This window comes from Ranitomeya variabilis, chromosome 3, assembly GCF_051348905.1.
Source record: "Ranitomeya variabilis isolate aRanVar5 chromosome 3, aRanVar5.hap1, whole genome shotgun sequence".
Taxonomy (NCBI): Eukaryota; Metazoa; Chordata; class Amphibia; order Anura; family Dendrobatidae; genus Ranitomeya; species Ranitomeya variabilis.
Genome location: NC_135234.1, coordinates 271,895,194 through 271,911,285, shown reverse-complemented (window position 1 = coordinate 271,911,285; position 16,092 = coordinate 271,895,194). Strand labels below are relative to the sequence as shown.

The 16,092-nt window shown below is 44.8% G+C and overlaps 1 protein-coding gene across 1 annotated transcript in view; it reads right to left on the bottom strand.

Moving 5' to 3' along the window:
• Positions 1–16,092, bottom strand: part of GRM4 (glutamate metabotropic receptor 4) — a 590,062-nt gene that overhangs the window by 499,440 nt on the left and 74,530 nt on the right. Inside the window, exon 2 of the mRNA XM_077295492.1 lies at positions 244–878. Within this exon, the coding sequence (XP_077151607.1) occupies positions 244–735 (492 nt within the window). The 5' untranslated portion in view covers positions 736–878. The remainder of the gene's footprint in view (positions 1–243; positions 879–16,092) is intronic.

The window sequence follows — 16,092 nt, the reverse complement described above, 5'->3', positions numbered from 1 at the left end:
AGCAATGAAAGCGATGTGTTTCCAGTTATGAGCTTCTGAATGTATTTTTTTATTTTAGGAATCTCTACAACATGGATAATATTTAGGGTAATGATTGGAAACCTTTGTAGTAATGTCAGGTAATTTCAATTATAAAATGACATGCCAATTACCTAACATATAGCTAACTATCCATTAAACAATACAAGTTTTTAAACAAAAGTTCTTCATGAAATCAAAAATCATGTATTAAAAAGTACTTACCTTAAAAAGTCTCAATATATTGGCCACCATGATGGAGACAGAGCTAGAAGATGCTCCTATCACTCCAACCACCCTCTCCGGTTGAGCAATTATAGGGTTTCCACCACTCAGACACCTAACTTCTGCCCTATCCTTGTCTATAAGAGGCTGCACAAAGCTCAGAGATTGCTCTAGAGCATGTGTATCTCGAGAACAGGTATCCAGAATTCTTGCACCCAAGGTAATATTGGGCAAAAGGTCGGGATCAGCATTGATACGATCAAGGGCATACAGCATAGCTTCTAAACGATGTATTCCTTTCTCTTTCTTGAGTTCGCCACATGCTCTGCCATCACTTCCTCTTCCATGGACAGGGAAAAGACCTCCTAAAATGAGGTCGCCATCTATCCTTACAGAATTCATATGTGGTGAACCTTTTGGTTTGGACCAACAAGTCCATGAACCTAGAAGTACCAACGTGCATACCATTACTGTAACCTTTGGCATATCCATAATGCAGGATTTTGGTAAAACAAAAAGTGTCCTTTTTCTTTCAGATTCCAATCCAAAGTCAAATTGTCCAGTGGTCTCTTTGACAATTTAAGATGTCGAGGCCATGATGTCATGCAGTTATTGGTCATGAGGCATCAGATATTCTGAAAGAAAAGATGAGTAAAATATAGATATTAAAAAGTCATAATTCCATAAAACTTTTAACTTCAGATGCATGACAGATATATAGAACATCTTATTTGAATGTGGATCTTTATGTGTTCCCATGTGTAGCATTTTCCCTTACTCATATAGTATTAATAATTAATTATTTTACCTGCATATCGGAAATAAATGGTGACTTATTTAATATTTCATATGACAATATTAAAGAAATACAAATAGGATCTTATGATAAGGCATATACAGTAAATCAGCAATAGTGATGAGCGAGTATACTCGTTGATCGAGATTTCCCGAGCATGCTCGGGGTGGTCTCCGAGTATTTGTAAGTGCTCGGAGATTTAGTTTTTGTTGATGCAGCTGCATGATTTACAGCTGCTAGCCAGCATAAGTACATGTGGAGTTTGCCTGGTTGCTAGAGAATCCCCACATGTAATCAAGCTGGTTAACAGATGTAAATCATTCAGCTGCGGTTATGAAAACTAAATCTTTGAGCACTAAAAAATACTCGGAGGACACCCGAGCATGCTCGGGAAATCTCGAGTAACGAGTATACTCACTTATCACTAATCAGCAATTAAGAATTAGTAAGGGAAATAAGTGTACTGTTCTGCCAAGAAAGTGGCATATATTTGACACATCCTGTGTAATTAGCCACCTCATAATGTAAACACATGAATACTGCAAATGTTGATTTTTAATTATATGCTGCCATTTGCTGCTAAATGTATGTTGAGCCATCACAATAAATAAGCTTTTATTGACTTTTCCAAAAATTAGCCTAAAAATTATATTTTACCATATACAGGAGATGTAATATAGTTGTTGCTACTCAGTGGCGTAACTACAAAGTTATGGGCCCCGGTGCGAACTTCCAAATGGGGCCCCCCCCCTACCTCCGTGACGCCCCCCCACCCCCTTCCCCTAGATACGCCTCGGACTGTTGCAGGAATCTCCTGCACTGCAACATGGTGTTGGGTGCCAGCACAGCCCGCACAGTGGTATATCCAGCACAGCCCGCACAGTGGTATATCCAGCACAGCCCGCACAGTGGTATATCCAGCACAGCCCGCACAGTGGTATATCCAGCACAGCCCGCACAGTGGTATATCCAGCACAGCCCGCACAGTGGTATATCCAGCACAGCCCGCACAGTGGTATATCCAGCACAGCCCGCACAGTGGTATATCCAGCACAGCCCGCACAGTGGTATATCCAGCACAGCCCGCACAGTGGTATATACAGCACAGCCCGCACAGTGGTATATACAGCACAGCCCGCACAGTGGTATATACAGCACAGCCCGCACAGTGGTATGTACAGCACAGCCCGCACAGTGGTATATACAGCACAGCCCGCACAGTGGTATATACAGCACAGCCCGCACAGGGGTAAATACAGCACAGCCCGCACAGGGGTATATACAGCACAGCCCGCACAGGGGTATATACAGCACAGCCCGCACAGGGGTATATACAGCACAGCCCGCACAGGGGTATATACAGCACAGCCCGCACAGGGGTATATACAGCACAGCCCGCACAGGGGTATATACAGCACAGCCCGCACAGGGGTATATACAGCACAGCCCGCACAGGGGTATATACAGCACAGCCCGCACAGTGGTATATACAGCACAGCCCGCACAGTGGTATATACAGCACAGCCCGCACAGGTGTATATAGAGCACAGCCCGCACAGGGGTATATAGAGCACAGCCCGCACAGGGGTATATACAGCACAGCCCGCACAGTGGTATATACAGCAGAGCCAGCACAGGGGTATATAGAGCACAGCCCGCACAGGGGTATATACAGCACAGCCCGCACAGGGGTATATGCAGCACAGCCAGCACAGGGGTATATAGAGCACAGCCAGCACAGGGGTATATAGAGCACAGCCAGCACAGGGGTATATAGAGCACAGCCAGCACAGGGGTATATAGAGCACAGCCAGCACAGGGGTATATAGAGCACAGCCCGCATCTCATCCCCCCCCCCCGATAATGGCCCCACAGTCCGGTGAAAAAGAAAAAAAAAACTCTCCTCACCTTTCCTTTTGCCCGCGCTGCTCCTGGTGGCTGCAGTCTGCCCAGGACACTGCAGGTGCGCGATGATATGACATCATCGCGCACCCGCAGTGTACTGTCAGAGGCAGAGCGGGGAATGATGGGAGAGGGAGCGTCAGGTGACGCTCTCCTCCATCATTGCATTGAACTATACCGGTGTCATAGACGCCGGTATAGTTAAATGCGGCGGCGGCGGCGGCGGCGGGGGAGGAACAGTGCAGCGGCCCACTACTGGCATCGGCTCTTCTGGCATTTGCCAGAAGTGCCCGATGTCCAGCCCGGCCCTGCCCTGACCTGCCGGCCCGGGGCCCCTGACCTGCGGGGCCCGGTCGCAATGGCGACCGCTGCGACCGCGGTCGTTACGCCCCTGTTGCTACTGCACCACATTGTCATAAAAAAACAAAAAATTGACATGGTGCCTCCAAACTATAACACCACAAGACCAATTACCAATGGAATCCTGGGCCTGATAAATCAATAATCCTTATTTCTGAAAAATAGGCAGACATAATTAAAATACACACAAAGTTAAAATCACAGACAATGTAACATAAGAAACAATCTGAACCGCAACATACACCAAAATGATATGCTGTTCACCAGTACCTGTAATATAAATAGAGCCTCATGAATAAGTAAAGTGAGATAAATAAAACAATAACTCAAATAATGCATACACCTCAATCAAACATCAATTTTTACTGAGATGATAAAGTGATGCTTGGCAGTTTGTAAGCCTGTCAAGATTCTACCACTCACAGTGTTTGAATGACTCTATAAGTGAAAGCTCAGCCGCCCTATAGGATTAAAGGCATGCTGGGCTGTCAGTATTGTGAAAGGCAGCCCAGCTGTCTAATCTGGCCTGTGGGTTTCCTCAATGTGTCACTTGTTCGGGTGACTACCTCGCTATTTTGCTTGCTGGCAATGATCACAGCATTGCCAGTTGTAGCCTTGCTCTGTAATGTGTTTGCTCTGTGCTCTATGTTCTGATTTTCTGATCTTGGATTGCTGGATCTTGGATTTGCTTTTTGACTGCTCGTTTGTATTATCCCTTTGGACTTTGACGCAATATGTCCTACTACCTGACCCCGGACTTTGCCTCTGACTATCCGCTTGTCTTAACCCCTTGTCTTTGACGTACCCTCCAGGCTTTTGACCTCAGTCTCCTTGACTTCCCTGCCTCACAGCTGGTTCATGAGAAAAGACTCAGAATCACAAAACCCTTCAGAATTATGCATAAATTTGACCTAAAACTAGGTCAGATTATCACATAAGTTCTAAAAGTATATATAAAAAAAATTAAACAAATGAGTCAAAAATATTAGACTTTGTCAATTTTTAGGGATTTAAGTAAATTATACAATATCATATGTATGTGAGTGGAAAATTATTTGAGCATTTAGTCTTAGCAATAGTGATGAGCGAGTGTACTCTTGCTCCGGTTTTCCCCTAGCACGCTCGGGTGGTCTCCGAGTATTTATGACTGTTCGGAGATTAAGTTTTCATCGCCTCAGCAGTATGATTTACAGCTATTAGCCAGCTTGATTACATGTGGGGATTACCTAGCATCCAGGCAACCCTCACATGTACTCAGCCTGGCTAATAGCTGTAAATCATTCAGCTGCCGTGATGAAAACTAAATCTCCAAACACTAACGAATACTCGGAGGTCACCCGAGCGTGCTTGGGAAAACCCGAGCAATGAATACACTCGCTCATCACTAATTAGCAAATAGTTTGAAGGCAAAATTGAGGTCCGAGGTTTTCAATCAATGGGATGACAATCAGGCAGGCAGGTGTGAGCAGACAACCTGCTTTATATATATATATATATATATATATATATATATATATATATATATATATATATATATATATATATATATATATAACAAAACAGGGTTCTATGAAAGTCTCTTTGGCTCCAGAGTTGACACTAGAGTCTCTCTGTGAAAAGGCTATTTGCATCACTAGAGTCTAGTCTCTTTCTCTGTAAAGAGTGTGTTTATATTTTTAATTATTCAGGGGATCATTGCATGGACTATAAGCCTCCTTTGCCAACTTGTTGCTTTCTACTTGTAGCTTTAACTTTTAGGCCTCCAGAGGAATTCCAAACATAAAAAGGTTTCTACAGCACAAAGAGTTATAACTAGGCACTATCACTCCAAATAAAACCAAGTCTAGGTATCTTCAATAACATTAAAATATTTATTTCAATAAGAACAAATAATATGTTTCACGGTTGGGCTGACCTCCTATTCAGGTTTCTTGGTGCATTAAATAACAAATAAAGTAGCATTCTGTAACGCTATAGCATGTAACATGGAATATATGCTATCTGAGTTGCATTACTGCTCTAGAAAATAGGAAAAAACAGAGATGCTTAGCACATAATTTGGTCAATTCATGCATGCCCAGCAGCCAACGACAAGGTGATCTTCTTTTGCTGGGAACCTATTCTCCTGGGCTGATAGTCTACACTTATTCGGTTAGGTAGGATCCTGCTGTAATTAAATCCACCACGGGCTGATGGGTGGAGTGCTCAGTTAGAAGGTCTATATATAAAAATATCAAAACACTGATTGTAACTTCCAAACAGAATATTGGTCTGAACAGGTGCATATTAAGAGTAGCCATCTCAATAAATAGTTATGCTGCGGCTACTGGGCATGCATGAATTGGCCAAATATTGTGCTAAGTATCTTCATTTTATCCTATTTTCTAGTGCAGTAATGCAATTCAAATTTCATGTATTTCATGTTTACATGCTATAGCGCTACAGAGTGCTACTTTATTTGTTAGTTACGTAAGGAGAAGGTTACTCCTACTATGCACCTGTTCCGGCCAGTATTCTGTTTGAAAGTAACGGTCATTGTCAAGGATGACATGAAGGTATTTTATTCAGCTTTCTATGACTTACAAGCCCATATAGACCACTTAGGAGGGTTGATCCTTCTGACAGATTCACTTTAATTATGTCAAATTTAAAAGAAATTGTAATTCTAGATTGGGTATTTCTTTTATTTTTTTAGCTGTATGAGAGTGTAAGCAAATGTAAAATGTTTACCTATTAAATTATATGAATGTTAATTGAAAAATATTTCATAGTTCATGAATTGTCAAAAACTTTCTGTAGTGTGTTATGATTTCTAATACTTAAATGAAGCAGATTATTTTTTCACTGTATTAAAATAATATTCTTCAAAGCTAAACCATGTTGAAATACAGGAAGTAATTAATTAAGGTTGGTGCTTTTTACACCAGTCTTAATAATGGGAGCTCCGGAGTAAGATGTGGCTAATTCATTAAGAGGCGTGCACACTGTAATGAATTTGATGCATCTTTCAACTGCCATGTGGCACTACCAGAAATGTACACTAGGCAGGGGCTGGCATACAATTTTGGTGTAATTTACACAACTTTTGTAGTATATATTATGATGAATTTATTGAGTGAGCACGAGTCCAACCCATGTCGGCTGAGCTTCGCCCACTTTTCAAACATGTTGTAGAGATGGTGAGGAAAGTCGTAACATTTTTACCCGAATTCGAGTTGAGCAAAAGTTTAGAAAAAATTTCAAGATTGAAGAAAGAGTTGGGATCTTAACCTCTTATTGACATATGACTTCCAGGGTACCATATAAGCCAGCTCCCTGCCTTTGGTGTAGGCTCCCAAGCTAAGCCTACATCTTTGCCCGCAGATGATTAGCTATCACCTGCCTGAAACACCTGCAGGTGGAGCAGCATTTACAGTGCACCAGCAAGAGGGCCCACTGTTCTATGTGCCAATTGGCACACCCATGACATGACCATGGGGCACCGATGGGTTGCTGTGATGATGAGGGGTCTGCTGAAAATCCCTGTGTCTATCATAACAGCACACCTTTGAAAGACAGCCTATGGCTGGCGTTCATAGGAAACAGCAACTTTTGCTATTGTGACAAAGTCACTGGCAAAGTACTGGAGGGGAGATATGTTTCACTGAGGCTACTAGCTTCAGGGATTTGAAACCTGGAAGTTTGCTTCAGTATACTAAGTGCTGAGAGAGGTTAATCGGCCATCTTAAGGGCTAATTACTGAACCCTGTTGTTTTTCCTGAGTCAGTTGATCGCCGCAGCCATATGGACGGTCCTATAAGGCTATATGCACACATTGCAGATTTGACTGTGGAATTTTCTGTGCAGATTCTGCATTTCTTGGCAGAAAACGCAGGTCAGAATCTGCGCCTTTTTTTGGCATGTGCACACGTTGCAGATTTTTGTGCAGATTTCTTCTTTTTCACCCCTGCTGATTTCTATTATGGAATGGGTGCAGAAACGCAGCAGATCTGCACAAAGAATTGACATGGTCCTTTTTTGAATCTGCTGCAGATTTTTGCGCACCATTAACACAGCATTTTTTTTGCCATTGATTTACATTGTACTGTAAATCACTTGCAGATCTGCAGCGTTTGAGCGGAAAAAAAGCTACAGATCTGCAGGAAATCTGCAACGTGTGCACATACCCTTAGTTATATTTTGTTTTCCGGTTATGCCAGAAAGGCCATGTTTATTTTGTTGAAACATGCACTAGTTTATGCCGTATATTAATTAAAGCAGCAAAAGAAACATTCCTGTGTCTACCTCTGTGGGAAGCTGAGTGAGTTTATTTACCACGTTTGGTGGAGAATGCACGAAATTTCCCCAGGAGGCATGTGTGATGGCTGTGGGCAAACCGCATGTGCAGGGTGAAGGAGGCCATAAGCCAGGAATCTACGTCAGACAGCATGCAGGACCTGATCAAACACCTCATCCAAGTCCAAAAACAGCACCAACATAAGCATCAACATCAGCAGCAAGTACAACAGCAGCAACAGCTGGCACAACAGGAAACATATACATTGTTGGCGCAGCAGCTCCAACAGCAGCAGCACAACAGCGACAGCAACAGGAGGTGCTTACGTGGCAAATGAAAGTCCACACAGAGGCTGTTGGTGGGAGACTGGCAGCCCCTGCCCAAATCCTCGTGATGACTCATACGTTAGGAAAATGGAAAGACAAGCCATGCATAAGATGACCTCATGGGATGACGTGGAGGTATTTTTGACTGTATTTGAATGGGTAGCAGAGCTGGAGAGGCTGCCGCCAGAGCAGTGGGTGAAGGTGCTGGTCCCCTATCTAACTGTTGAGTCCCAAAAGGCTTATTATGACCTGGTTTTACAGGACACATAGGACTATGCCAAGTTACAAATGGAAATACTGGCATGCTAAAGAGTGACTGAGTTCTATGGGTCCAGACCTGTGTTGCCTAAGGGGAACCCTAAAAAGCGGACAACATGGTTGACCTTGTGGAAATGTACTGGGTGGTCGAGAGGTCATTAAGTAAGTTGGGAGTTGTTGCATCCCTTTACTGGGGTACCCAGAAAGAGCCCGAATCTCAAAAGAGGGGTAATAGAACCACAACTGGGGGAAATCTGAGGTGGCAAGGGGTTTCGGGGGGGTTGCCAAAAGCTGCTGATAAAAGCTTAATCTGTTGGAGATGTTATGTTCCTGGACACATAGCCGTCCATTGCCCTATGTCCCAACAAACAGATGTACTGGAGCATGTGGAGGCACTGTTCGTACTATGCCTATCCAGTCTGCAGTGTGGACTATCAGCCCAGTGAGGGGCCCCAGGCATGTCCAGTGACCATAAATGGGGTACTGGTGTCTGGACTCTAGGACTCGGGGAGCATGATGATGATCGTAAGGGCCACACTCCCCAACCAGTTAATCCCCGGAAAGCTTCTGGGTGTCCACTGCATCAAAGGCTACCCCATTGCCAGAGTGACTATGAAAACAAACCATGGCACTGAGTCCCATGAGTTTGGGGTAGTCAAAGACATGGTACACCCAGCGATAATTGGGTGGGACTTTAGCCTGTTCTGAGACTTACGGGGAAAGGCGGGGCTGCCCACTAACTCAGACAGGAACCAGTTCACCCATGAAGAATCTCCATTGCAGTCGGAGGTGAATGAGTTCCCCTGTGTGTCCTTGCTGGCGACGAGGACAAGACGATGACCCATGAGGACAAGATTACAGAGTTGGAGGTTTCTGGGGGGAATTTTGGGACTGCTCAAATGGATGACCTTACATTAAAAGGGGCATGGGACAATGTGACTGTGATAAATGAGGTTGCTTAAGAGCCGAGGACTGACACAAGGTTTCCTTATTTTGCAGTCAATGAGGATTTGCTTTAATGGGTCACAAAACAGAGAGGGGAAATATTAAAGCAGCTGTTGGTGCCAGGACCCTATAAGTGGATGGTACTAGACCTGGCCGATTCTTATGTCTTGGATGGGCATTATTGCATAGACAAAACTCATGAGGGGGTCATGACCTGGGTGTAACCGAGAGATTGTTAACTATTGTTGATCCTGTACTACATGTCAGCTAACTACTCCTGTCTCCCACCTCTGTAGTCCCCTAGTCTTGTTACCCATAATAGAGGTTCCATTTAACCGAATATCCATGGACCTTGTCGTGCCCCTAGTTAAGTCCGCTAGAGGGCACAATACATCTTGGTGGTCATGTACTATGCAACACAGTACCCAGAGGCGGTACCACTGAAAAACTCCACCAGGGGTATAGCCCAACAGCTAGTCAATATTTTCTCCCGTATGGTCCTGCAAATATAGATCCTGACTGATCAAGTAACACCGTTCATATCCAAAGTAATGAGAGAGTTATGTAAGGCTCTTAAGATAACACAACTCAGGACATCGGTGCACTATCCAAAGACAGAAGGCCTGGTGAAGAGGTTCAACAAGACCCTAAAGTCCATGCTTAAGAAGGTCGTGGAGCAGGATGGTGAGACTGGGATAGCTTCCTTCTGTACCTGTTATTAGAGAACTTCCATAGGCCTCTATGGGATTCTGACAATTCGAGCTGTAATATGGACGACAACCCGGGGATTTCTGGACATTTCGAAGAAGACCTGGGAAGCAGAGGTTAAACCCTATCGGAGTATGATCGGACATGTAGCTCAGATGCAAGACAGGATCGCGAAGGTGATGCCGATTGTGAGGGAGCGCCTCTTTCAAGCACTAGATGCCCAGGCAAGTGCCTACAATCGGTTGGCGCAACTGAGACAGTTTAACCCTGGAGACGGGGTGTTGGTGCTGATCCTAATGGTTGAAAGTAACTTTATATCAAGCAGCAAGGGCAATAAGAGGTCATCAAACAGCTGAGTGATGTCAACCACAAGGTCCACCAGATATGGAGCCATACCAGGTGTACCACATCAATCTGCTTAAACCGTGGCAAGACAGGGAAGTGGTAGAAGCTATGTGCCAGGGGGGTCCGTCCTGAAGCCAAGGTTGAGAATGTTATAGTGGCAGAGACACTGTCATCGGCCCAGAAACAGTGCTGAGAACTGCTTCAGCTAAACAGAGACCTGTTTTTGGAGTTGCCAGGCCAGAAACAGTGCCGAGAACTGCTTCCGTTAAACAGAGACCTGTTTTTGGAGTTTGGATGTAAACAGGTTTTTGAGCAAGAGATCTTGACGGAACCGCATGTGTGGGTGAACCAAAAGCCATATCGAATCCCGGAACCCACCGCAAGTTGATTTCAAAGGAGATGAAGATACAGAAGATACAGATCACCCTGGACTTAACAAAATAGTACTGGCATACTCTCCTGTCCCAAAGTACCAAGGAGAAGATGGCCTTCTCTACACCTGACAGGTGCTTCCAGTGTACCAGGATGACGTTCGGGCTATAGTGAGCCCCAGCTACCTTCCAGAGGGCCAAATGGTCTACTGAAGCAGAGATGGCGTTCCAAATTGAAGCTCGTCCTATGTAAACAGCCAGTCTTGATCGCACCTGACTTCAGTAAGGAATTCATGGTCCAGACAAACGCCTCAGACGTCGAGTTAGGAGCCATGTTGTCCCAAGAAGTAAATGGGAAGGAACATCCCATCCTGCATCTAAGCAGAAAACTCTCCTGTGAAAAAAAAAACTATGCCATTGTGGAAAAAGAGTGCTTGGCCATCAAATGGGCAATTGATATTCTGAGGTAGTATCTGTTAGGCTGGAGGTTCAAGCTAGTGTCAGATCATGTACCACTGAGATGGATGAGGGAAAGGAAGGGGAAGAATGCCCAGGTGGATTCTAGGAGTCCATGACTTCAACTTCCATGTGGAGCACAGGCCTGGGAAACTACACGATAATGCAGATATCCTGTATAGACTTCCCTGTTTGGTGACTGAAGGTGCCAAAACCCCCAGTTTTGGGCAGAGGGGAAAGGATATGTGACAAAGTCACTGGCAAAGTACTGTAAGGGAGATATGTTTCACTGAGGCTATTAGCTTTAGTGATTTGAAACCTGGAAATTTGCTACAGTGTACTAAGTGCTGATAGGGGTTAATCGGCTATTTTAAGGGTTAGGTTTTTATGTGAACAGCTGAATAGTGGGTGGGGGGCTGTTCACCATATATCCTCCCCAAGGTGGGGTATTGAAGGTAAATAGTCGGCCTTCTGAGTCAATTGATGTTCGGTGCGCCTGGAGGCAAGAACTCCAGAGCTTTGTTTATAGTAAAGTCTAATTACTGAACCCTGTTGTTTTTCCTGAGCGGGTTGATCCCCATAGCCATATGAATGCTATATGTTATCTTTTGTTTTCCCATTATGCCAGGAAGGCTATGTTTAATGTTTATTTTGTTGAACCATGTACTAGTTTATGACATATATTAAATAAACCAGCAAAAGAAACTTGTCTACCTCTGTGACCAGCTGAGTGAACTAATCTACCACACTATACATACACTAAGGGGACTAAGAAATACAGTAAAATTTTAAATCTACAACATAGAAGGAAATCTTATGACATCACATTTTGTCTTTAACAGAAAGTAGGATATTGTTTGTCTATATCTACATAGCAAATAGAAAACAGGCTATTATTTAAAGGGAATTTGTCAACGGGCAGTAGCATAGCTACCGAGGGGGACAGAGGGGGCAGTTGCCCCGGGCCCGGCGCTCTGAAGGGACCCACCTGGAGCTAAGCTACTGTAACTGTATCGGCGTGCACAGCGCACCGATACAGTTACACTGCGGTAGAGCAGAGAGACACGATCTAGATGGTAGATGCCAATACATTTGACCACACTGATGAGAGGAGTGTTGCACTCCCTCTCCCATCATCCCCCTCTCAGCGCCTGACGTCACCAACGCCGACACTGACAGGAGTCGTGATGATGTCACTACTCGGCGCCTGCGGTCTGGAGATGTGCGGGTGCTCGGAGCAACGGAGGAACCAGGAGGAAGAGAGGTGAGTGTTTATTGTTTTTATTGGGCTGCATTATACTATAAAGTCAGGGTGGGTGGGGGGGTTTGCATTATGGAGTCTGCCTTCTATAGTCTACCTACGGTGGGGGGTTGTATTATACTATAGAGTCTGTTTGTGGGGGGTATATTGCAGAGTCTGCCTACTATAGAGTCTATAAATACACAATACTCAAGAAAGACAACAGCAACCACATGGTATAGATCTATGTACCAATTTTCTTTTATACTTTAACCCCTTTCTGACATCTGACGTACTATCCCGTCGAGGTGGGGTGGGCCCGTATGACCACCGACGGGATAGTACGTCATATGCGATCGGCCGCGCTCACGGGGGGAAAAAGCCTTGATGGCCCTGTCTCAAGGGCAAGATGAGGCTGAAATATACTGCCAAAAATTTCGTAAGTGGTCTGTGCTTACTCAGTGGAATGAGTGCGCCCTGGCGGCGAATTTCAGAGAGGGTCTCTCTGATGCCATTAAAGATGTTATGGTGGGGTTCCCTGTGCCTACAGGTCTGAATGAGTCCATGACAATGGCTATTCAGATTGATCGGCGTTTGCGGGAGCGCAAACCTGTGCACCATTTGGCGGTGTCTACTGAGAAGGCGCCAGAGATTATGCAATGTGATAGAATTCTGTCCAGAAGCGAACGACAGAATTTTAGGCGAAAAAATGGGTTGTGCTTCTATTGTGGTGATTCAACTCATGTTATATCAGCATGCTCTAAACGTACTAAGAAGGTTGATAAGTCTGTTTCAATTGGCACTTTACAGTCTAAGTTTATTCTATCTGTGACCCTGATTTGTTCTTTATCGTCTATTACCGCGGACGCCTATGTCGACTCTGGCGCCGCTTTGAGTCTTATGGATTGGTCCTTTGCCAAACGCTGTGGGTTTAATTTAGAGCCTCTGGAAGTTCCTATACCTCTGAAGGGTATTGACTCCACGCCATTGGCTAGTAATAAACCACAATACTGGACACAAGTAACTATGCGTATTAATCCGGATCACCAGGAGATTATTCGCTTCCTTGTGTTGTATAATCTACATGATGTGTTGGTGCTTGGATTGCCATGGCTGCAATCTCATAACCCAGTCCTCAACTGGAAAGCAATGTCTGTGTTAAGCTGGGGATGTCAGGGGACTCATGGGGACGTACCTTTGGTTTCCATTTCGTCATCTATTCCCTCTGAGATTCCGGAATTTTTATCTGATTATCGTGACGTTTTTGAGGAGCCTAAACTTGGTTCACTACCTCCGCACAGAGATTGCGATTGTACTATAGATCTGATTCCGGGCAGTAAGTTTCCAAAGGGTCGTTTATTTAATCTATCTGTGCCTGAACATGCTGCTATGCGGGAATATATTAAGGAGTCCTTGGAAAAGGGACATATTCGTCCTTCGTCATCTCCCTTAGGAGCCGGTTTTTTCTTTGTATCTAAAAAAGATGGCTCTTTGAGGCCGTGTATTGATTATCAGCTTTTGAATAAAATCACGGTTAAATATCAGTATCCTTTGCCACTGCTTACTGATATGTTTGCTCGAATAAAGGGGGCCAAGTGGTTCTCTAAGATTGATCTTCGTGGGGCGTATAATTTAGTGCGAATTAAGCAGGGGGATGAGTGGAAAACCGCATTTAATACGCCTGAGGGCCATTTTGAGTATTTAGTAATGCCTTTTGGTCTTTCAAATGCCCCTTCAGTCTTTCAGTCTTTTATGCATGACATTTTCCGTGAATATTTGGATAAATTTATGATTGTGTATCTGGATGATATTTTGATTTTTTCGGATGACTGGGACTCTCATGTCCAACAGGTCAGGAGAGTTTTTCAGGTTTTGCGCTCTAATTCCTTGTGTGTGAAGGGTTCTAAGTGCGTTTTTGGGGTTCAAAAGATTTCGTTTTTGGGGTACATTTTTTCCCCCTCTTCCATTGAGATGGACCCTGTCAAGGTTCAGGCTATTTGTGATTGGACGCAACCCTCTTCTCTTAAGAGCCTTCAGAAGTTTTTGGGCTTTGCTAATTTTTATCGTCGACTTATAACTGGTTTTTCTGATGTTGCTAAACCGTTGACTGATTTGACTAAGAAGGGTGCTGATGTTGCTGATTCGTCCCCTGCTGCTGTGGAGGCCTTTCGGGAGCTTAAGCGCCGCTTTTCTTCCGCCCCTGTATTGCGTCAGCCTGATGTTACTCTTCCTTTTCAGGTTGAGGTCGACGCTTCAGAAATCGGAGCTGGGGCGGTTTTGTCGCAGAAAAGTTCCGACTGCTCCGTGATGAGACCTTGCGCGTTCTTTTCTCGTAAATTTTCGCCCGCTGAGCGAAATTATGATATTGGTAATCGGGAGCTCTTGGCTATGAAGTGGGCTTTTGAGGAGTGGCGTCATTGGCTTGAGGGGGCTAGACATCAGGTGGTGGTATTGACCGACCACAAGAATTTGATTTATCTTGAGTCTGCCAGGCGCCTGAATCCTAGACAGGCGCGCTGGTCGTTATTTTTCTCTCGGTTTAATTTTGTGGTTTCTTACCTACCGGGTTCTAAAAATGTGAAGGCGGATGCCCTTTCTAGGAGTTTTGAGCCTGATTCCCCTGGTAATTCTGAACCTACAGGTATCCTTAAGGATGGAGTGATATTATCTGCTGTTTCCCCAGACTTGCGACGGGTCTTGCAGGAGTTTCAGGCGGATAGACCTGATCGTTGCCCGCCTGGTAGAATGTTTGTTCCTGATGATTGGACCAGTAGAGTCATCTCGGAGGTCCATTCTTCTGCGTTAGCTGGTCATCCTGGAATCTTTGGTACCAGGGATTTGGTGGCTAGGTCCTTCTGGTGGCCTTCCCTGTCGCGAGATGTGCGAGGTTTTGTGCAGTCTTGTGATGTTTGTGCTCGGGCCAAGCCTTGTTGTTCTCGGGCTAGTGGATTGTTGTTATCTTTGCCTATTCCGAAGAGGCCTTGGACTCACATCTCCATGGATTTTATTTCTGATCTCCCTGTTTCTCAGAAGATGTCTGTCATCTGGGTGGTGTGTGACCGTTTCTCTAAGATGGTCCATTTGGTCCCCTTGCCTAAATTGCCTTCCTCATCCGAGCTGGTTCCTCTGTTTTTTCAAAATGTGGTTCGCTTGCATGGTATTCCGGAGAATATCGTTTCTGACAGGGGAACCCAATTCGTGTCTAGATTTTGGCGAGCGTTCTGTGCTAGGATGGGCATTGATTTGTCTTTTTCGTCTGCTTTCCATCCTCAGACTAATGGCCAGACCGAGCGAACTAATCAGACCTTGGAGACTTATTTGAGGTGTTTTGTGTCTGCGGATCAGGATGATTGGGTTGCCTTTTTGCCCTTGGCGGAGTTTGCCCTCAATAATCGGGCTAGTTCTGCCACCTTGGTTTCTCCTTTCTTCTGTAATTCGGGGTTTCATCCTCGTTTCTCTTCCGGTCAGGTGGAGTCTTCGGATTGTCCTGGAGTGGATGCTGTGGTGGAGAGGTTGCATCAGATTTGGGGGCATGTGGTGGACAATTTGAAGTTGTCCCAGGAGAAGACTCAGCATTTTGCCAACCGCCGTCGTCGTGTTGGTCCTCGTCTTTGTGTTGGGGACTTGGTGTGGTTGTCTTCTCGTTTTGTCCCTATGAAGGTTTCTTCTCCTAAGTTTAAGCCTCGGTTCATCGGCCCGTACAAGATATTGGAGATTCTTAACCCTGTGTCCTTTCGTTTGGACCTCCCTGCATCTTTTTCTATTCATAATGTCTTCCATCGGTCATTGTTGCGCAGGTATGAGGTACCGGTTGTGCCTTCCGTTGAGCCTCCTGCTCCGGTGTTGGTTGAGGGTGAGTTGGAGTA